Source organism: Balaenoptera musculus, chromosome 15, assembly GCF_009873245.2.
Source record: "Balaenoptera musculus isolate JJ_BM4_2016_0621 chromosome 15, mBalMus1.pri.v3, whole genome shotgun sequence".
Taxonomy (NCBI): domain Eukaryota; kingdom Metazoa; phylum Chordata; class Mammalia; order Artiodactyla; family Balaenopteridae; genus Balaenoptera; species Balaenoptera musculus.
The window spans coordinates 672,717-692,586 of NC_045799.1; the positions used below are offsets into that span (position 1 = coordinate 672,717).

At 65.2% G+C, this 19,870-nt stretch overlaps 1 protein-coding gene across 2 annotated transcripts; it reads left to right on the plus strand.

Annotated features, from left to right (window-relative positions):
- Nucleotides 1-2,023: 2,023 nt before the first annotated feature.
- Nucleotides 2,024-17,834, plus strand: CHRNA4 (cholinergic receptor nicotinic alpha 4 subunit). 2 transcript variants are annotated; one of them, XR_005016331.1, is made up of 7 exons: nucleotides 2,156-2,237; nucleotides 3,709-3,860; nucleotides 7,173-7,217; nucleotides 7,303-7,412; nucleotides 10,796-12,140; nucleotides 14,863-16,222; nucleotides 17,613-17,834. XR_005016331.1 is itself a non-coding variant. In XM_036824190.1 (6 exons), exons 1-6 carry the CDS (start codon nucleotides 2,156-2,158, stop codon nucleotides 14,986-14,988), a joined length of 1,860 nt encoding a protein of 619 aa, XP_036680085.1. In that variant the 5' UTR covers nucleotides 2,024-2,155; the 3' UTR covers nucleotides 14,989-17,834. The 2 variants fall into 2 exon arrangements, 1 of the variants encoding a protein (XP_036680085.1); XM_036824190.1 differs by having other exon boundaries at nucleotides 2,024-2,237; nucleotides 14,863-17,834.
- Nucleotides 17,835-19,870: the final 2,036 nt, after the last annotated feature.

The following is a 19,870-nucleotide window of genomic DNA, read 5'->3' on the forward strand; positions in this document are numbered from 1 at the left end:
GGTGGGGGCTGAGAGGGAGGAAAGGGTAAGAGGGGGCTTGCCGGCAGAAATAGGCCACAAACCAGAGCAGGCTCCGAGTTAGTGGGTGGGCTGGTCCGGGGGCGGGCTGTGCGCTGGGGCTGGCAGCCCAGGAGGTCGCCCAGAGGGCAGGGCAGACCGTGGGGAGCTCCAGTCTGTAGGGGCACAGGCCAGCCCTGGGACATGCTATGCCTGAGGCCGGGGAGGCCAGGGTGCAGACCCTGAAGCTGGAGGGCCTGCTTGGAACCCCGGTAGTGACTGCATCACCTTGGCACGCGGGGTAACTCCTCTGTCTGCGCATTTCCTCACTGGGACACACAGGTAACCAAAGAGCCTGCCTCATAGGGATGCTGTGGGAGCCGTGCCTCAATGGCTTGGGCCAGCATCTAGGAAGCCCATGGACAGGGTGAGGGCGACCGTCACTGTTGAGACTGGCCACTGCTCAGGGCCAAGCTTTTGGAAAGCTCTATTTATAGGCACCAGCCAGAGTGGATAGACAGCTCCCGAGAGGGGAGCCCTGGAGGCCTCAGAGCAATTGTGTGAGGTGTGATGAGCTAAACCTGGGACCAGAGTGCGTGAGAGCTGGGGGAGGGGCAGAGGCGATGGGGGAGGGGCAGGAGAGACGGGGGAGGGGAAAGGGAGATGGGCGAGGAGGGAGATGAGGAGAAAGAGTGGAGACAGGGGAGACCAGCTGGGAGGGGGCGGGAGTGGGGGGATGCGGAGGGGTAGGGGCCTTCGCTGATGGAAGCTGCTGCCTTGGGACCAAGCCTGTTACTTGCCTAGAGCGTTGCCTGCGAGGGGCGGGGACGAGGGGCTCGTGACCCGCGTTCAGCCCCCTCAAGGGCGGGGCGCCGACTCAGGAGGAGCGCGGGGGCAGCTCCAGCCCCTCCTTCTCTGCCTCCATCCCGGGACCCGAAGTCTCGGTTTGGGGGCTGGGTTCTCCCCCCACCGCCCCCGCAGAGCCCCCGGCGCACGGGCGAACAGGGATGGCTACGGGGCTCGCGTTTCTGCGGAGGGGCGACGAGTGTGTGCGCCGCAGACTGTGGTTCCGCCGCACAAAGCGGCCCCTCCCGGCCCCTCCTCTGAGCACCTGCTGCCACCTCGACCCACCTGAGGGCGGAGCCCCTGCCGGGTCGTCCAGCACGCTGCCCGGGCATCTCGGTTGCGGCCGACATTGTTCGACTAGTCCGGGGGCGCCAAGGGTCTGTTCTCCGGGCACCTGGGCCCAGGTCCGCGGCCGCCCCTCAGCCGCTGCCCACCGCGCGTGGGATGGGGGCTGCCCTCACGCCGGCGCAGGCCCCCCACTCGCAGGCCGCGCAGAGCGGGGGCCGGCGGACTCCGGTCCAGGCCGGACCTGGAGGCAGCAAGAGGAGGCTTCGCCTGGGGCGGGGGCGTTAGGGTCCTCCCGCCCCCGAAGGGCGGGCCGCGGGGCCGAGGCTCCCGCTTCCCGGTCCGCCAGGGACAGGCTGATAGGGGGTGGACTCTATCCTGAGCGCCTGGTTGGGGAAGACCTGTGATTTCCAAACTGCAGAGCGGGGCGGGGGTGATGAAGTTAACCAGATCCGTGCGGGGCTCCCCTCCTGGCGCCCGGAGACCCTGGGTGCGCGTCCTCCCTCCGGGCAGGCGTCGGAGGCGCTGGGCTGGGGACGAGGAGGGGGTCAGTGTCTCGTGGTCCGCGAACCAGACCGCGCAGGGATTCCCCAGACGCACGCAGTGACTACCGGGCCCCCACTCGTGGCTCGGGCACGTCCCCAGCCCCAGGAGGTCGAAGGAAACTTTGGCCCTGCGCGGGCAGAGCGCAGCCTCCGCGCCCCCTCTCGGCTCGCGGTCCGTTCCCCCTCCTTCTCCCCTCCGATCCTCGCCCTCCTTCCCGCTCCCTCCTCCTTTCCCTCCTCCCCCTCCTCCTCGCCGGCTGGAGGCGGGCAGGTCCGGGCGGGGCCGCGCCGCTGAGCCCACAGCCCCGCGCTCCCGGCGCGGTAACCGCCGCCGAGCCCCGCGGGAGAAGCGCCGAACCAGGCCCGGCGGACGGAGCTGCCCGCGCGGCGCGGGGGGGCATGAAGTTGGGCTCGCGCGGAGCTCGGAGCAGGGGCGCGGCGGGTCCGGGAGCCGCCCGCATCTAGAGCCCGCTCGGTGCGCCATGGAGCTCGGGGGCCCGGGGGCGCCGCCGCCGCCGCTGCTGCCGCCGCTGCTGCTGCTGCTGGGGGCCGGCTTCTTGCCTGGTAAGTTTCGGGGCGCTGGAAGGACCCCCTTTCGCCCGGTTCAGGGCGGCCTCGGACCTCCGGAGCCAGAGGAAGGGAGCGATCCCAAGCCGCGGGTGCGCGCAACGGGGCAGCCGCGGAGGCAACCCCCACCCCCCACTCCAGACGCAAAAGGCTGTCCTTCGGCGAGGGCTGAGGCAGGCAGGGTTTGGGTGGGTGAGGGGAATGCTGTTTCAAGAGCTGGACCCAGAAGCTCCAACTTGCATGGAGAGAGGCGCGGTCCATCTCCCCCCTCCCCCACCCCCATTTATCCATTGTGCCAAATTTCCTTGCAGACTGCATGGTGCCTGCCCACCTCCCCCCTGCACCGGGGTTTGGGGAATCAGAGGGGTGGCCTCTGCCCTTGGCAGGGCCCCACCCAAACCTCTTCTGCTCCCCCAGGCCCACTGGGACAGGGGAAGTTCTAGCCCCCCCGCTCCCCGTTCCCTGGGAAGCCACCTTGCTATTTCAGGGGTGAGTGGAGTGTAATTCTCTGGCCTCCCCAGTGAGGAGGGGGCTACACCTTGCTGTCAGAGGGCCCGGGCTGGGGCTCTGGGCTGGGAGTGAAGGGTCCTGGGCGTCTAGGACTGATCCCGGGGGTACTTGTGAATGCCCTCGTAATGTCCATCCGTGACTCACAGGGGAGCAGGACCGAGCTGAGAGGAGCAGAGCAGCAGGGGTCTCCCGTCCCCCTCCTCAAACCCCCGCCCCTCCCCCCATGCAGTGGTCCCAGCGAAGTCGCCCAGGAGTGGCAGGGAAGCCCTCAGACCACAGATTAGCCGATGGGCAGAGCTGAATGAGGGGTCCCCTCCCCAGCCTCACTCCAGACCTGGTCATCGAGGGCAGGCTGTGTGTCCGTCCAAGAACACAGGGTGCCAGGTTCATCGTCGGGGTTTGCACTTAAAGTACCCCTTACACGTCAAAGCACGTAGTTTTCTTGGGTGATTGCTTGCGGATGCCACAGCCGAAGGAAACAGGCTCTCGGTGGATGCACCCTCACTCTCCTCTCTCCATCTCCCTTCCCGGGTATGCTCCCGCTGCCCTCTGCCCCCTCCTGTCCTGTGGTTACCCCCACCTTGTACTTTGAGGCAAGGTTCTCAGGACTCTGCTAGTAGCTAGAGATACAGTCCCTCCCTCCCCCAGTCACGGTCTGACGGGGACGCTTCCAAATCAGCACTTATCATACCAGTTATCTACTTTCATGGTGAGGGGCACCATGCTAGGAAGGCTTCCCTGAGGAAGTTACAGACCCCCTTACAGACCCAGGAGGTAGGGGAGAAACTGCAGCTGGAAATAGAACAGCACGTGCAAAGGCCCTGAGGTAGGAGGGACGTGCTGTGAGAAGCTGGAAGGGAGCCCAGGTGCTGAGCACGGCCTGGCAGGAGGCCCAAGGGGGCATCCTGGACGGCCAGCATCCCCTGCCCCTGAGCCGCGCGCCTGCTGGTCCCCGCAGTGAGCAGTCACGTGGAGACCCGGGCCCACGCGGAGGAACGGCTGCTGAAGAAACTCTTCTCTGGCTACAACAAGTGGTCCCGGCCCGTGGCCAACATCTCGGATGTAGTTCTCGTCCACTTCGGCCTGTCTATCGCACAGCTCATTGACGTGGTAGGTGATGGGGGGGTGGGGGGGCAGTGACCTGAAGGGAGCACCCGTGTCTGGGAGGGGCTGGCCTGGAGGGGGCCCCGGGGCTGGCGGGGGCAGGGGGGCTGGATGAGCTGGGAGGGCTGCATCAGAGCTGCACATGGAGTGTGCCCCAGTCCTGCCTTAGCCCAGCACACACGCCTAAGCAAGCCGGGAGGCAAGGCAGGTTCTGTGCGACACCCCCAAGCCCCGCCCTTTCCGCCCTTTCCTCCCTTTCCATGTAGAGAAGCTCAAAGGGCCAGATTTGCAGCAGGGGGTCCGGGCTGTCATCTTCAGAGGCAGAGAGCAGGAAGTACCTCTGTGGGGCCAATGGCAGAGTTTAGGGCTTTTGTGTAAGTCGTGCTACTGCGTGGGATGGGGTGAGGCCGTGCGGCACCCTGGCAGCACCCTGACCTCCACCTGGTTCAGATGTGTTTCCCTTCCTGGTTGGGGACCAAGGCAGCTGCTGGGAGGAGGCCGGGGGTCCAGCCTCCGAGTGGCCACGGCTCTGGAGGGGCCGGGGCATCCATTTGGGGTGGGAGCCCGTCCTGTGGGTCTGACTGGGTGGTAGCTGCACAGCCTGGGGCAGGGTCCCAAGGGCCTTGGAGGGTGGGCTCTGGCCTGGCAGGGAGGGGGCCTCTGGGAGCCTGGTTTGCTGGCCACGAGGAGGTCCAAGGCCGGCTGGGTTTGGGCTGGGGTCTCCAGCCAGCTCTGGTTCCACAGAGGGAGCTGGAACTTGTGCAGCTGCAGGAGGCTGTAGATCTCTCCAAATGCCCACCCCACGCCCCTGCTGAGACCCCAACCCCAAGTGGGCTCCGTGAGGGGGGGAGCCGCCAGTTTTGGAGTCTGGAGGCCCTGGTTCCTGGCTCATGCCAGGTGTGTTGGGTGACCCTCAGGGCCCTGGTTTTCTCACCTGTGAAATGGGATGAGTGTGACAGCTCCATCTGGGGCTGAGCCGGCAACATCCAAGGGGCTCTGGGAGGTGGGAGGGGCGGTAGCCACATTCACATGGACAGAAAGGGCCGTGCTTGGACCCCATCAGTAGAGAGACCCGGTCAGTCCCCCTGTCCTGGCCTGTGCCCTCAGACCTCCTGGAACCAGGCCTTAAATGCTTCCTGTAAAGTACTCCTGGCTGGGGCGCAGCCAGAAGGCAACTCAGGATGGCAGGGGTCCCGACGCACTGCATTTGCAAAGGCTGTTCCCAGTGGTGGCTGTGGCTTCGTGTTCTGGGTCGGCTGCACCGCGGCCTGTCCCCCTACCTGAGCTCCTGGGGCTGCCTCATCCACCCCCCTGCCACATCGCAGCATCCGCCCCCCATCGCCGCTTCTCCCCGCTTTGCCCAGGAGAGACAGCCTGTAGCACACCAGCTCCGAGACACCAGCGAGGGACCCGCCCGAGGCCCCGTGGCAGCACCAGGCAGGACAGGAGCGGCTCCCAGGCTCCGCTGTCTGCAGCCACGCTGGCCAAGGGCACTCCTACACACATGCGTGTGCTGATACGACGTCCTTGCCTATCCTGGGTGCTGGCCGTTTGTGGAAGGGGCCGCCTCCCTGCCCCACTGTTTGTGGGGCTCGGGTGTTTGCTGCAGGTCTGTGCCCCGGTGCAGAGTGCTTGTGTGTGTGAGTTCACGCCTGCAGAGGAGGCTGGGGAATTCCTGGGCACTTCTGGGCCCCGGGCTGACGTTGCAGGGGCCGGAATGTACAGAGGGCACCTCAAACGGGTGCCTGGGGGGACAGCTGCATTGGGGGGGGGCGGCTGGCACGAAGGGGAGGAGGCCAGGCCCTGCCACCTGGAAGCTTGTTCTGAGCCTGGGGGCGGGGGATGGGGCAGAGCCCGGCAGGCTGTCCCCAGGGGGGAAGGGCAGGGACGTGGTGATGGGGACCGCACCGCAGGATTGCACTGCCAAGGTCGAGGTCGTTGGACGTGGTGTCTGGGCCCCACTCACGTCACACTTATCCTCAGTGTCCTCTGGCAGCCTGTCCCAGGTGGCCCCGAGAGAGAGCAGGACCAAGGGCAGTGCCTGGGCCGCAGGAGATGTGGTCCCCTCCTGTGGCCTGGCTGATAGGGGCTTGTCCCCTGGGGGAAGCAGGAGGGGAGGCTCCCAGGGACACCAGCCCCCACCCCCGGCCCTGGGCACTTTGCTGGCTTGACCACCCTTGGTTTCTTTGGCCTCAGCAGTCGTCCTAACGGCCTGTGTGTCCCTGGTCTGGGGCAGATGGGGGCAAAGCTTGGGCCATCAGAAAGTGGGGGCAAAGCTTGGGCCATCAGAAAGTGGGGACAAAGCTTGGGCTATCAGAAAGTGGGGGCAAAGCTTGGGCCATCAGAAAGTGGGGGCAAAGCTTGGGCCATCAGGAAGGGGGAGGAGGCTGGTTCAGGCGCTGCTCCCCACACCCTGTGTCCCGTGTCCACTCCCTCTTCCCCCAGGGAAAGAGCCCCTGCCTCTCTGGTCCCCATGGGCTCCCTGCTCTCTGAGGGGACCCCCCGTCAGCTGCTGAGTGCCCTGCCCCAAACTTTGGGCAAGGAGCCAGCCCCCAAGCCCAGGTGCCCTCTGAGTGGGCTGGGGGTGGCCGTGGTCCCTGGAGGTTGGTTCAGAGTGGGGTGTGAGGACCCCTATGTCCCTGCACGGAGCCTGGCGGTCTTCTCCAGAGGCCTCCAGCCTGTGCTGGACCTGACGGCCCATCCGTGAACCCGGGAGGGCTGTGAAGTTGGGGAGGTGCAGAGGCCGGAAGGAAGCTCACAGCGCGTGTGGTCCGGCCCTTCTCACCTGGACAGGTGCCCACTCAGTGACCCGGAGAGGAGCCTGCCGGGTCTCCTGCTCCCACCTCACCTGTCTTAGCCCCTCACCTGCAGGTCCTGAGGCTCAGGCCCTGGGGGGCAGTTTGGCCAGTGAGTGGGCAGCAGGAGGGGCAGGTGCCAGATCACCTGGAGCCCATCCGCAGGGCGCTGCCCCGCCAGCCGGGGTGGAGCAATGCCGGTGGGCAGGGCCAGCACGGCCGCCTGGGAAGGGGCGCCGTCTCCCTCTCCCGCAGACCCTTCGGTAGCTGGAGGGGGGCCGGGCCCGGCCACCAGGGAAGTCAGCTGAACGTTGTCCTCACTTTCCTTCTGGCCCTGAGTCCCCTGCGGGCCTGCCATCCTGGGCTTGGCTGCCTCCAGGGACAAGGCGCTCACTCCCTCCTGAGGTCACCCACTCCCCACGTTCAGCCCTGGCCCATCCTTTCGGGTAAGGAGTCTCGGCCAGAGAGACGTGTCCTGAACCCGAGGGCATCACAACCTGCCTTCTTCTCGTTTGTGCCCTAGGATGAGAAGAACCAGATGATGACGACGAACGTGTGGGTGAAGCAGGTGAGTGGGAGGGAGCCCCCACTGCCCCCCCGCCCCTCCCTGCCCCCGCCCCTCCCCCTCACCGCCCCCCCCTCGCTTCCCCCAGGAGTGGCATGACTATAAGCTGCGCTGGGACCCCGCTGACTACGAGAACGTGACCTCCATCCGCATCCCCTCTGAGCTCATCTGGCGGCCGGACATCGTCCTGTACAACAAGTGAGCCCGGGGTTCTTAGCTGGCAGGGTGGTAGGTGCCCGGGTCCAGCCGTGCTCCGGCCAGGCCGCTCTTCCAAGGCCGGTGTGAGCAAGAGGCAGGCGGCTTGTCTGGGCTGAGGGCAGGCTCGGAAGGAGGAAGAGTGAGTAAAGGAGGGTGTTGAGGCCTGGGGTGTGGGGGGCAGGCCCATCAGCGGGCAGAGTGGCAAGGAGACGGGGTCCTGGGGGCAGCAGTGGCGCCTGGGGCTCCGTCCCCGCCCAGGCTGGGGCAGGGGCCTCGGTCACTCACGGGCCGGGAAGGGGTCTGAGCTCCTCCCTGGATGACTGCAGGCCCTGCAGCTGCTCCCCCTCGGGCTGGAGTCCTTTCCAGAGTCAGTCCCTGTCCGGGAACAGTGGGCCCTGCACACGCAGCTGACCGCGTCCGGGAACAAAGGTCGGGAGGTGTAGGGGAGGAAGCCCCAGGACGGCCTGTCCATCCCGGCTCGCCGCCTCCACCCCCGCCCTCCTCCTGCCCCTCCATCTGTGCCCGCAGTCTCCCCAAACCCCGCTAATCACACGCAAGCAAACAAAGCCTCTGTCTGGGCCGTGTGTCCCTGGCTCTGAAATCTGATCTCTTGGAGGGTGTTTCTGTGCTGGGGGGCCAGGGTGTTATGGGCATGGCGGTGGCCGACGGTGGGCTCCAGAGGGCTGGCGTCCTTGAACTTGTCCTTTCCCGGGATCTTCGAGGTGTCCCTGACCTCGAGGCAGCCTGGTGCCCTCCCGCGTCCCCGTGTCCCTGCTGTGTCATTGCCAGGCCAGCTCACCCTGAGCTGAGTCCACACTGGCAGATCCAGACTCGGGCCTGGGTGGCGGCAGTTCCACAGCACTTACAGCTACAGCAAATGGAAGCACTTGGTCCCCTCTGGTCCCAGCCATCTGCCCACAGCCCCCTGCCCTCCCACCAAGACCCCAGTGCTTCTGCACAAAAGCCCTCCTGGGCCCCCAGGGTTGGGCCTGACCTACAAAATGCTGCTATTTGATTATGAACGATTGGGCTCCTCTTGCAGCTTAAGTGATTCCAGTAACGGCAGCGGGCGAGCGGCCGCACGTGGAGGAGATGGTTTTCGGGGCTGCATTAAGGGGGGCTGCGCGGTGACGGAAGGCGCGGCAGGCTCTCCGCTCTCCCTCTGCGAGCTGCCCGGTCTTATCCTGCGCCCTGGAGCTCTCCAGCCGCCCGGTCCCCCGGGGTCCACGCTCAGCCACCCCAGCCCCCTGCCCCACTGGGACCTAGCACGGAATACGCCCGAGTGGCTCTTTGATCCAGAACATAGGTACCAGGGTCAGAACTCTGGCGCCCAGGGGAGCATCGTCAGGACTGCTCTGGGAGCCGTACAGCCCCGGGGACGGCAGCCCGGGAGAGTGGGGCCGCCACCCAAGGCCCCTCTCTTTCTGGCCTCCTTACCAAGACCCATGGGAGGTAGCGGGATGGACCTCCAGCTTCTCTTGGGAATGGAGATCGGCACCGAGGCCCTCTCTGGATGGGGCTGGGCGTGGGTGAGGACAGACCCCAGAGCTGGTGGCTGATGCTGGCCGGACGGCCACTGAGGAGGCCTGTTTCCAGGGGCAGCGGGTAGCTGGCGGCCAGGGCCGTGTGCATTGAGTGAGGCCGAGCGGTCAGCACAGGCTGCTGGGCGAGGGGCAGGGTTGGGGGGGTGCTTTTCTGATAGCTTTGGGGCACCCCTTCAAGGTTGGAGGGCGTGCACATGAGGCCACGCCACCCACTGGGGGCTCCCCTGCGTCGGCCTGTCAGGCAGAGGGTCTCACGTGGTTGGGCGTCTGCGGCCTGGAGCAGGAACGGGACCAGCCGGGTCGGGCGCCTCTTCTCCGTGTGCATGGTCACGCGGTCCCGCTGTCCACACCCCTGGGCTTGCTGGGGGCACAGCCCCGTTGGGTGGTGCTTTGTCCCTCGGGCACAGGAGCCAGCTATGGGGGGAAGGGCGGGACTTCGTGCAGCGGTGACGGGTAGTGACAGCGTGCCCTGGGGAAAGCTGCTCCTTCCTGGCGCTGCGCTAGGCGCCGGGTCCCACGTGCAGAGCCCTAGGCCCTCTGAGGACCTGGCCGGGGCCGACGTGCCCTCAGCACACGAGTGTGAAGACACGGGCTTGGTGACTAGCGTCCGGTGCCCCTCAGTCCTGGGGCCAGCTGTCTGGGGGGTGTCCTGGGGGGAGGAGGCGAGGTCTCCCATCAGCGTTTCAGAGCCGAAGCGGCAGGGCTGCTGGAGGGGCTGGGGGAACGGCTGCCGCCTCAACCTGCCTGTGGGCACCACGCACGGTCAGCGTGGGCAGCCCAGGCCTGTGGGCACCACGCACGGTCAGCGTGGGCAGCTCAGGCCTGTGGGCACCACGCACGGTCAGCGTGGGCAGCTCAGGCCTGTGGGCACCACGCACAGTCAGCGTGGGCAGCTCAGGCCTTGTGGGGAAACAGGCCGCCAGAGGGGCCCCCGAGGCCCAGGTGGCACCCACTCAGGACCCAGACTGGGGACCGGATGCTTCCAGCTGCAGAGGAGAGAGTGGCTGACTCTGGGGGCAAGAAGGGCTCTCGGGGGGCCGTGAGCAGGTGTCCCTGAGTCCCCACGGCCGGCTGCCTCACCTCTCATGGTGTCAGTGTGCCCCCCATCCCACCATGGGTGCCTTTGGTGGAGAAAACCGAGGTGGACGTCACTGTCTGGGAGGCCCAGGGCCAGGGCTGCAGGCTGGGCACTCTGCCCACGAGGAGAAGGGCTGGGACAGAAGCCCCTCGCTCTGTCACCCGCCCCGGTCTGTGGACAGGGCACCCCAAGGCCGAGGGAGAGGCAGGAGGGCTGAGGGCCTGGGATGTGACGCTGGAGTCCCCGTCCTGCTCGGGGTGGGCCCAGACTGGTCTTTGCCTCGTTGGACCTTGGAGTCCTCACCTGTGCAGGAAGGGGGGTCCTGCCTCTAAGTCTGGGGGGGGGGGTCAATGGGGAGAAAACACCGGTCTGGAGCAGGAGAAGGTGGCCAGAGGTCCGGCTTCTGCCCAGGTCTGGGGTGACCGCAGGGGACGAGGTGCTCTGCGTGCTACCCAGGGGCCACCTGTGTGCCTGGGGCCCCCGATGTGCCGTGGACGGCCTTTCCAGCCGCAAATAATCACGGTCGTCACCACCATCAAGCTTGGGCGTCAGGCGCGGTGTGGGCCGCTGAGACGGTCTCCACGGAGCGTCGCCCCCAGGGTAGGGGTGACAGCGAGGCGGGCGGGCGAGCCATGAGCCCAGGGCTGCCCCTCCCGGGAGAGGCCACTGCGAAGTGGGGGCGCGTACGGCGGGCGGGGGGAAGAGAGCTTCCGGGCCGCGGGTGCTGGGCACCTCGCCCACCACCTGTCTCTCCCACCCAGCGCGGACGGGGACTTTGCCGTCACCCACCTGACCAAGGCCCACCTCTTTCACGACGGGCGGGTGCAGTGGACACCCCCAGCCATCTACAAGAGCTCCTGCAGCATCGACGTCACCTTCTTCCCCTTCGACCAGCAGAACTGCACCATGAAGTTCGGGTCCTGGACCTATGACAAGGCCAAGATCGACCTGGTGAGCATGCACAGCCGCGTGGACCAGCTGGACTTCTGGGAGAGCGGCGAGTGGGTCATCGTGGACGCCGTGGGCACCTACAACACGCGCAAGTACGAGTGCTGCGCGGAGGTGTACCCGGACATCACGTACGCCTTCGTCATCCGGCGCCTGCCGCTCTTCTACACCGTCAACCTCATCATCCCCTGCCTGCTCATCTCCTGCCTCACGGTGCTCGTCTTCTACCTGCCCTCCGAGTGCGGCGAGAAGATCACGCTCTGCATCTCCGTGCTGCTCTCGCTCACCGTCTTCCTGCTGCTCATCACCGAGATCATCCCGTCCACCTCGCTGGTCATCCCGCTCATCGGCGAGTACCTGCTCTTCACCATGATCTTCGTCACGCTCTCCATCATCATCGCCGTCTTCACGCTCAACGTGCACCACCGCTCCCCGCGCACGCACACCATGCCCGCCTGGGTCCGCCGCGTCTTCCTGGACGTCGTGCCGCGCCTGCTCTTCATGAAGCGGCCGTCCGTGGTCAAGGACAACTGCCGGCGGCTCATCGAGTCCGTGCACAAGGCGGCCGGGGCCCCGCACTTCTGGCCGGAGCCCCGGGGGGAGCCCGAGCTCAGGAGTAGGGGCCCCGCCCCGTCCCCGACCCCGACCCCGTCCTGCGGCCCGGACCAGCCGGGCAAGCCCCAGCCGGCCTGCACGTCGCCCTCGGACCAGGCCTCTGCTCTGCAGCCCTCAGAGGCCGAGAAGGCCAGTCCCTGCCCCTCGCCCGGGCCCTGCCGCCCACCAGGGCTCGCCAAGGCCCGGTCCCTGAGCGTCCAGCACGTGTCCGGCCCCAGCGAAGTGGCAGAGGGTGGCGTGAGGTGCCGGTCCCAGAGCATCCAGTACTGCGTGCCCCGAGAAGAGGCCGCCTCCCCAGCCGACCGCCCGGCGGACGGCTCCCCTGCCTCGCTGACCACGGCCCCCTCGGCTGAGCTTCCGCCCCCAGACCAGGCCTCCCCCTGCAAATGCAAGTGCAGGAAGGAGGCGGAGGCACCGAATGCCGCGCTCAAGGCCCCCGGCACCGGAGCGCCACCCCTGCCCCTGTCGCCAGCTCTGGCGCGGGCGGTTGAGGGTGTCCAGTACATTGCAGACCACCTGAAGGCGGAAGACATGGACTTCTCGGTAAGTCCCCGCCGCAGCCGTGTCAGATGGGCCCCGCTGCCCTGTGCACTCTGAAGGCGGGGGTGGCCGGTGAAAGACCCAGAAACCAGGCCCCAGAGCTGGCTGCTCAGCTTGGAGGCCCCCCCCGCCGTCTGCTGCCTCTGCCCCAAGCCTCCGAGACCAGCGGGGGTCCCTGCGGTGACTGAGTGGCTGGCGGAGAGCAGAGTGGATCTCGGGCACCCCCTTTGGGCTTCAGGGCGCAGGGAGCCTGCAGGCGGGGGTGGGGCTGCCAGCACCATCTGTAGCTGGTGAGCGCCTCCCCCGACCTCGAGCGCCCCCCACCCCGCCAAGGGCTCCCGGAGAAGGACTGGGGGGTGTCAGGGCCCTGGGGTTGGGGTGAGAGGGGCTGAGAGGAGAGAGGAGGGGGCTGAGTGGCCTCAGCGGCCTGGCGGGGGGAGAGGAGAATTCAGGCCTGGGACACAGCCCTGCCTCTCTGGCCGGCGCCCCTGTGCCCAGCTGGGGAGAGGGCGCCTGGGGTCCGGGTGGGCAGGGCGGGTGCTCAGACATGGCCGAGACTCAGGGCTCCGTGGAGTTGGTGGGGGGCGGCAGTGGGGCTGCTCCCCGAGGCTCAGGCTCCACTGGCCACGTCGTGGGTGCTTGTGAGGGTGGGTCCAGGCTGGCGGCCGAGCCCCAGTTCAGGGCATGGGCAGAGACAGGCGGGCAGGGGGAGGGCACTGGTCAGTCGGCCTGGTCATTACCGGCTGCTCAACCTGGGCATCGGTTATGCCGCAGTGACCTTGCCCCGCGTTAGCTTCTTCTTGCCCGTGACATGGACCCCGGGTGCGGGCGTGACACTGCTGTTCCCTCCCTGGACCCGGGGGCGGGTGTGACACTGCCGTTCGCTCCAGGAACCTCCTGGTCCCTTTGCTTCCTTGGGAATGGCCCGTGGTCGTTTCCCGGACATGCGTGATCCCTGGGGACCGTCTGTCCCGTGGCTGGGCCCCACCTCCAGCAGGGAGCCGGTCTCCCAGTCATCCCCCTGAATCCCAAGGGGCTGTGAGGCCACCTGGGGGTTTCTGGAAGGTTCCGTCTTGCAGCCAGCTCTTGAGACAAGAGGAGCTCTGGCTCTGGCGCGGGCTTGAGGGCCTGCTGAGCAGAGACCGACGCCTTTGAAGTGTCCCCAGGATCTCGGAGGCCCAACGGTCCTCAGCGCAGGGCCGGCCCCTCGTCCCCAGACCCCTCCACCAGCGTCGCGGGCCTGGCTGTGGCGACCTGGTTCTGGTTCCGGGCGTCGTCCCCGGGCTCTGGGGAGCAAAGCGACTTCACAGGAACCAGCCTGGGATCGGGGCTGAGGCAGCTTTGTCTGCGAGCATTTCATCCTGGGAGGAGGGGCGGTTTGAAAGGCAGCGCGGAGGCGCGCGCCACGGGGCTGCTTCCTGGAACAGAGGGTCCTGGCGCTGCCTCGCTTATAGTGACCCCATTTGCTCTGGTTTCCTGAGAATAAACACGGCTCTTTCAGCTTTGGCTTAAAACTATCAGGACGCCTCTGATTACTTTAAAAATCAGAGCACAAAACAGCAGTGAAAAGCCTTCTTTCCCTTGACGGCCCCACAACGGGGGTGTGATGACCCCGCCTTGCCCGGGCCTATCAGACCCGCTAGCGTCTGGCTGGCCTGAGCCTGGGGGCCGCATCCTTTCTGGTCACTCAGGGGCTGGCAGCTGCCCACCCAGGACCCGCCTGTGGTCTCCCTGAGCCTTTGCCCTGGGGTCGCACCAGGTGGAGGCCGGGACCTGCTCGCCCAGTGTGGACGTTGTAACCACGGCCCGTCCTGCGCCGCCCTGGGCCTCGGGGTCCCACCCGCAGATGGGATGGTGCAGCCACCTTCCTCGTCGGGTCCAAGGGAGCGACCGCGGGTGGTGCACCCGGCGCGTTTCCCACTTCGAGCCCGGGGTGCCCCCCTTGCCCTTCCGTGGAGCCCTCTGCCCCGGCAGCTGCCCGGCTCAGAGCCTGCTCGCGGCTCAGGGCTGTGCCCACCTTCACGTGTGACCCTCACCCTCAAGGGGCTTTAGGGACAGAGCTGAGAGACCCACTGACCCATGAGGGGCTCGAGCCACGTGGGCAGCCGGCCGTGAGTGCCGCCCCGCGGCAGGGGCAGGAGTGGAGGGCAGTTGGGACTCAGCTGTCACTCTTGGGACGCCGTCCACCGTGGAGCCTGCCCTGGGCTTTTTGTTGGAGGCCAGGCCCCGTTACTCAGGTTGCTCCTGGCTCTTGCCCCGCACAGCCAAGGGGCTGTGGGTGCCCCCTCCCTGGGCCTCACTTGCCCACCTGCAAATGGGGGTGTACTGGCTGGTCCCCACGGCGCCGCCAGCTTTAGCAAACCCAGAGCACGTTACACCGTGACACAGCGCGGACCCTGGCGTTCCTCCAGAGGCACCACTACCTTCTTGGAGCTCAGGCAGGTGAAGTCGGGGGGCCACCCTGCTGGCCCCTGTCCCCTGCAGTGGCTCTGCTGTCTGCCCACCCCCCGTAGAGGGCACTGACCCTGCAGCCCACTGCTCCTGAGCCCAGACTTCAGCTGCACAAACCGTTTCTCTGTGGCCCCTGTCCACCCCTCACCCCAGTACAGGTGTGCCTGTGACCTTGGTGACCTTGGGGCAAGGATAGGAACAGAGCTTCTAGAAGGCTGGCGCTGCGTGAGGCCTGAGGGTGCGGCCGCGCGTGACCGGGTGTGTCTGTCCGCAGGTGAGGCAGGACTGGAAGTACGTGGCCATGGTCATCGACCGCATCTTCCTCTGGGTGTTCATCCTCGTCTGCCTGCTGGGGACGGTGGGCCTCTTCCTGCCGCCCTGGCTGGCCGGCATGATCTAGGGGGCTCCCCGCGCTCCATGCGGTCACGCCACTCACCAGATTGCCCCCCGTCATCTGTCTGCTGTGAGACGGCCTTGGAAGCTGCCTCCTGGGGACCTGCCCGGGCGGCTGGTGAACGCCTGTCTATCTGCAGGGCGGTGTATCCGGAGCATGGTGACATGATGGCCTCCCGCCAGGACGCACGTCTGACCGCTCTCGGCGAATGTCCCAGCCGCCCCGACTGTCCCAGGGCCACGCCCCTCGGCCACGCTCAGCCCCTCTCAGCCCCGAAAGCCCCTCGTCCCCGTGGGATCCCCGAGGCCCAGGCACTGAGCCGGGCCTGGCTGCCTCTCCCACCCGGGCCTGGGGCACCCGTGGGTCCTCAGACCTGCTCTCCCTGACCCCAGAGGCGTCAGCAAACATTCGAACCTCATTTGCCAGGGGAGGGTCCAAGCAGGGATTTTATTTTGGTCTGTTCTGGGTAAATTAACGAAAACCCAGATTTTGTGCCTGAGGGGCCTTGGGGATGGAGTGATGAGACGTGGTCCTGCTCGGAGGAGAATCTAGTGGCAGGTCCCCCTCGGGTGAGGGATCCTCAGCCCCAGGGAGTCCAGATGTCTGCCTTCCAGGGATGCCGGGGGTCTCGGGCCAGCACTTCACAGGGGCCTGTGATGCCCCCAGACCCCCATGGGCCCTGGTACTTTGTGAGGGACCCGGAGCCACGTTCAGGACCCAGGTCGGGCTCCCCAACACCTCCCGTGGGTTCCCCTCTGCTCACAGCCCAGGGACCCCTCTGGGGCATAGACACAGGTAGGACTTCCCTGACACAGTAGCCATGGTGACCTGGGGGGACCCGAGGAGAGCCCATCTGGCCGACTTGGAGACCCTCTGGAGGGTGGAGCCCCTGAGAAACATCGAGGGGGTGGAGGGGACCCTCCACGGGCCTCCCCCCAGCCCAGGAGCCCCACCTCACACCATGCGGGGGCTGCCCTGCCTGAGGTGGTGGGGGGAGGTGCCCACCCCGCCCGCCTGTGAAGCTCGGGACGGCCCCCTGGACATCCAGACCCCATCTGCCCATCTCGGATCGGCACCTGCCTCCTGGGGCCATTGGGGCACCAATCCCAGGATGCTGGGGGAGAGCCCGGGTGGGTGTTCACCAGGACCCAGGACCGGGCGGCGGAAGGGGGGAGGGCCAGGCCCCCGAGGATGCAGCCGGGACGCAGATCTCAGATGTCAGCGCCTCAATCCTCCTTACGTAAGCGGATCCAGCGCCAGATATGGGGCAGCTGTGGGGAGCCCTGGGGGTGCCCAGCTGCAGATGCTCTTTTCTGGGTCGGGAGAGCGCAGGAGCCCCAGGGGTGGGGATGCTTCCCCTTTCTGGTTTCCGCTTTTTCTGTTTTTTGAGACCCAAACACAAGTCAGAAAATCCGCACACAGAATAGATCACCCACATTCCCACCAAATTAACCATGACCACTATTTTGGAGTATTTGCCTCTAGGGTTTTTGTTTTGTTTGTTTTGATTGACATGAAATTTACCTATGACAAAATGCCTGGTCTTAAGCCCTCAGATCAGTGAGTTTTACTAGATTCAACCCCAAGGCCCCCATCCACCAGAGCCCCCTCCAGCCCCTTCCAGCCTGTGCCCCGGTGGCAGTTATGGCTCTAATTTCCTCACCAGAGGTGGTCTCTGCCTGTCCCTGACCTTGGTATGAGTGGAACCCCCCCCGTTCTCAGCCTTTCTGTCCTGTTCTTCCACCCGGTGTGGTGCGGTCAACACCCACCATGGCTGTGTCTCCATCCATAAACAGTTTTGTCGTTAGTTGCTGAGTCGTGTTTTTCTGTCCGAATAAACTAAAGCAAGTCTGTGTCTCCGTCACCTGTGCTGGCCTCTGTCCGGTCATTCTGACTCAAGCCGCTGTGTGCAGGTCCCGCTGGGTGTCCTCCTTCTTTCTCTTAGTGTTGACTGTGTTTCATTTTCTGTGTCTTGTGATGTTTTGACACCTTGGGGGCCTCACACACTCGGGAGAGGGTTGTTTCAGCACCATTTGTTGAAACACTGACCCTTCTACATTAAAATGCCTAAAAACAGTTTCCTCATATATTTTCTGTGCTTTTTAATGGTTTTTGGTCCAGTATGGGTTACTCCATCATGGCTAGAAGTAGAAAGCTGTATCTCGTCTTTTAATGCAATCTTTTGAAGAGTTGAACTCCCCGCTCTGTGTTGTAATTTCTGCCACACTGGGATATGGTTAGGTCGTCTCTCTTATTTTTCTGTTTGCATGTGTTCTACCCCCTACGTAGAAGAAAAACTTGATCTAGTTGGCTAATCTTGGAGGTTATATGTTCATTGTTTTCCCTGCTGGCGGCTGCTCCTAACTTAAAAGAGTGTTGGTATTTTTCGAGAGCTTAACAAGTTGATGTGAAAACTGTCTCCATCATGCCTCCCACCTCCAAAGAAAGCAAGCACCTCGGCTGCCCTCAGGGATTCTGGAACAGCCTGGAATCTAGTCTAGGTTGCCACCGATGTGATGGTCTGGGGAAGGCTTGACGATTCCGTGAATGGCGAACGTCACTAGGGTTTTTACTTACCTGGGATTTTCCGTGTATCGGGCCTAAGTGCTGGTTACTTTCCCTTTCTGCAGAAAACTCCACCAACCGGATTTCGAAGAGGATCCCGTGTGACGTGTGACCTGCCTTCTCAGACTTTGTGGGCCTCAGAATGTATTTTCGCCCCGTTCGTTTCAGTAATAATTCTGCTGGGCATAAAATTCGAGCCTTTTCCCTTCAACATTCTGAGGTCATTTCCCCCCACCTTTTGACGTAGAGTGACTCTTGTCTTTTTGTAGAAAAGCGTTTAAAGAATTTCCCCACTGTCTTTGTTTTTTTGCATCAGTGAGTCTAAGGGTATGTTTTAAAAGTCAGTCCCATTTCGCCCTCTGCGACTTTCCATCTGGGATCTTAAATCCTCCTCTAATTCTCAAATCTTTAAAAAGTACTTATTTCAACATTCTGCCCCCTCCATTGACTTCCTGTTTCTTCTTGGAGCCCCTCATGAGGATGCAACGCTTTTTCCGTTTTTATTCTCCCCCGAGCCCCTGGGTGGCTTCTCTCCCTCGGATCCCACGGCCTGTCTGAAGTTGGGCCCGTAATTACTGAGCCTGCCTCACCGACTTTATTTCTCCTTTTGTTTCCCACGCTATGTTTCCTCGCACCTGTTCATTTCAGCTCCATGTTATTACTACCCGTCCTTCCGTCTTTGAAGATACTGTAATTTTAAATTAATGGACAAAAGGGGACCCGCATTCTCCTTCAACTCCCGAGACCTGCTCGGCGGTCGTGCGGCTCATATGTCGCGTTTCCCGTTAACTCACCTCCCAAACCCGGGAGCAGCGCAGCGCGTGTGAATGTGCGGGAGCGCGTGTGCCCACAGGGGGAGATGCACGCATGCGTGTGTGTATGTGCGCATGCGCAGGGGTGGGGGGGGGAGATTTGGGAGGGACGTTTACTGTCCTGTGACGGCTTCATGTCAGCCCTCGAGGCAGCTCAAACCATAAAGGGCCAGCGGCGATGCTACTGGACAAGGTGGCCGGCAGGGGCCGGTGCCCACTCCTGCCCATCTCGCCCTTCCTGCGGGGGCGTCACCTGCCTCCTGAGCAGGCGTCCCCCGGCTCTGGAGCCTCCTCCTCTGCCCTTTGCCGGCCGCATCCTGACAGGTGGTCCCTGGCAGCGTGCACCCCCTCCTCCTGCTGCCCCCGGCCCTCCCCGCCCAGCCTTGGAGACGCGAGGGACTCAGTCCTGGGACGAGCCCAGTCTGTTTCACTGCCGTTCTGAGATGGCGGCACCCACACTCTGCCCCCGTGAACCCCACTCTCGCCAACCCACCCAGCCCCTCCCCCCACCACCTGGCTGCTCTTGGGCCCCTGGACCCCACCTCGCCCAGGGCTCAGCCCCCGCCCACCCCTTCCAAGCCATCACCTCCCCAGTCCAGCCACCTCCATGCCAGTGGGCATCCCCCCCCACCTGGCCACCTGCACTCTCATCTACAGGTCGTTCACACAGACGCCAGGTCACGGCAGCCCCTGCTCAGAACCCCGGGGCTTCCGGTCGCTCTGAGGACAAAACCCAAACCCCTCCCCGCAGCCCCTGCCCCGCTCCCCGGTCCGCGGGCTGACCCCTCCCTGGCCTGTGCTCAGCTTGCTCTGTCCTGCTGCCGTTTCTGGGTCAGGCCCGGCCCCAGGCTGCTCACGGGCGGTGCCCCTGCCCGGAACGTTCCACGGTCTCCTCCTCCCACTCTGTCCTGTCTCTGCCCCAGTGTCACCTCGGAGCCTTCACCAGCCCCGCCCCCAATTCTTCCCGGTGTTCAGGGAACTGCTTGGCCCCGGGGCCCACGGCTGGCTGGCGAGCTTCCCAGGTGGATGGGGAGCCAGTGGGAGCGGTCACGGCACAGACTGTGGCGTCCAGGCTGGTCAGAGGGAGGGGGAGGTGTGCGGGGCAGTGACGAGGCAAGGGGCCAGCAGGTTGGGGTCCCATGAGGCCTGAGCACATGGGGGCTGAGCCAGACTTTACGACTCTAGAGGAGGGGCCGCTACTAGGGAGGCGGGGAGGCCCTGGCTGGGCCCGGGGCAGCCCCGCCAGCGTTCTCCAAGCCCACCCCCACCCCGCGGACTCAGAGTGCAGCCGAGGCTGAGACCCCCTGAGCGGGGCCTGAGCTCTGGAGGGGCCGGCCGGGGGCACCGGGGCCTGGGGGCTGCAGTGGCCTCACAGGAAGTGGGGGCGAGCCCCAGGGTAACAGGGAGACCATGGTGGGGGGTCCTTGAGGCCGAGGATGGATGGCGGCTCCTCTCCGAGAGACGGGGGTGGGGAATCTGGGACTCCACCCCCAGATGGATGTGGCGGATTG